The following is a 1,705-nucleotide window of genomic DNA, read 5'->3' on the forward strand; positions in this document are numbered from 1 at the left end:
CTCTGGTAGCGTAGTGGTTACGAATCGGGCTGCGAACCTTAAGGTCAGTGGTTTGAAACTACCAGCCGCTCCACGGGAGAAAGATGAGGCTTTCTACTCCCGTAAGGATTTATACCCTCGGAAATCCTGTACAGGGTCTCTATGGGTCGGCTCTCACTCGAAGGCACTTAACAACAACAACAACAACAAAAGTTGTTAACACACCTTTTTGACCAGCCGTATCCTTGTTTTATTATCACCCCTGACTTTTCTACCACAAGATTGTTTCATCTTCCTGTGTTTACCAAAGAGAAGGCAAAAGATACAAGATGAAGATGAATCAGGACCTAATTTATGTTTTGCCTCTCGGGGTCCTGGTATGGTGCTGCATGACCGAAATGTCAATTTGAACCGTAAAACTGGCAGTTCGAACTTACCAGCTGTTCATTGGAAACTATTCAGGGTCGCTATAAGTCAGAATTGCCTCTACAGCACTTACCAACAAATTTTTTTTTTTCTGGGTCTTTTTTTCCTTTAATATTGTAGGGCTGTAGGAATGGAATGGAAGCTTCGGAATAATCTGTAGATTTAATTTTTCCTAACCTTCCATGTTATTATGTCTGTAAAAATCTCTTTTCTAATAGTCTCAGCTCAGATATTTCTGCTTTTGTTTTTTAATAACAGCATAATTTTAAAAACAACTTTGAGTTTTCCCCATATTGTGATTACATTAATTAATGTTTTGGGTTGTTTGTTTGTTTTTTTTCCTCATAGGAGAAATTTACCTGTTTTGCAAAGGAGCAGATTCTTCAATATTTCCCAGAGTGATAGAAGGCAAAGTCGACCAGATACGATCCAGAGTGGAACGCAACGCAGTGGTGAGGGGCCGGGCGGAGACCGTGCTGAGCTGTACAAAAGCGAAACTGATTATCTTTAGGAAAGAGCTTCATCTTAAAAAAGGACTGGCTAAGAATATTACATTACATCCCTTAAGTAATAAATCTGCAATCAGAATGGGTACTACATGTGAAAAAAGAGAGCATTCACCTTTTAACTTTGATACCAGTCTACCAGTCGTACTCTTAACAAGGGGGTGGAGCCTTTAGCGTCTTTTCTTTGTGCCACAAGCCATGTTTTTATTTTGAAGTGGGTCACTGGGTTGGCTTGGGGGCATCAGAATCATTAGTACATTTGTTAGTTATACTGGAGCAATGAGATCTTTATGCTGATGGATTCCTACTGATTAGCTTCACAAGCACATGAGCATTTATGCCTTCCATTATAATTAGTTTCTCTTCCCACATCTGATTTTTAAGCACTTTATTGAGTGTGTTCTGTAACTTTAATAACATGGTTTAGTGTGTCACCGAATCTGAGCTTACTGTTACTGTAGCTCTGGCCATCTCTGTGGTCTCCCTGGGTGTGAGTCTTCAAAGAGAAAGACTCAGGGACTACACTCTCTGTTCCAAATAAGAACACAGCATCCCACGTGGCTTAATGCGCTGAACTGCAAAGTCATTTGAACCACAAAGTCGGTGGTTCAAGCTCCTCAGAAACCCTATACAGGGTTGCTATGGGCCGGAACCGACTCGACGGCACTTAACAACAACAACAACTAAAGCCCAGGTGCTGTGCACTTCTGACCAGAAGAATCCCTTCACCTCCATGGTTGTACAATTCTGTAGACCCATATCCATCTTTATATGCTTTTTTGTTTGTTTTTTAA

The 1,705-nt window shown here is 40.8% G+C and overlaps 1 protein-coding gene across 1 annotated transcript in view; it reads left to right on the top strand.

Moving 5' to 3' along the window:
• ATP11A (ATPase, class VI, type 11A) overlaps positions 1-1,705 on the top strand; it is a 152,888-nt gene that overhangs the window by 93,678 nt on the left and 57,505 nt on the right. The window contains exon 19 of the mRNA XM_006851545.1: positions 754-857. Coding sequence (XP_006851608.1) covers positions 754-857 — 104 coding nt within the window. The remainder of the gene's footprint in view (positions 1-753; positions 858-1,705) is intronic.

Source organism: Chrysochloris asiatica, unplaced genomic scaffold, assembly GCF_000296735.1.
Source record: "Chrysochloris asiatica unplaced genomic scaffold, ChrAsi1.0 scaffold00029, whole genome shotgun sequence".
NCBI lineage: Eukaryota > Metazoa > Chordata > Mammalia > Afrosoricida > Chrysochloridae > Chrysochloris > Chrysochloris asiatica.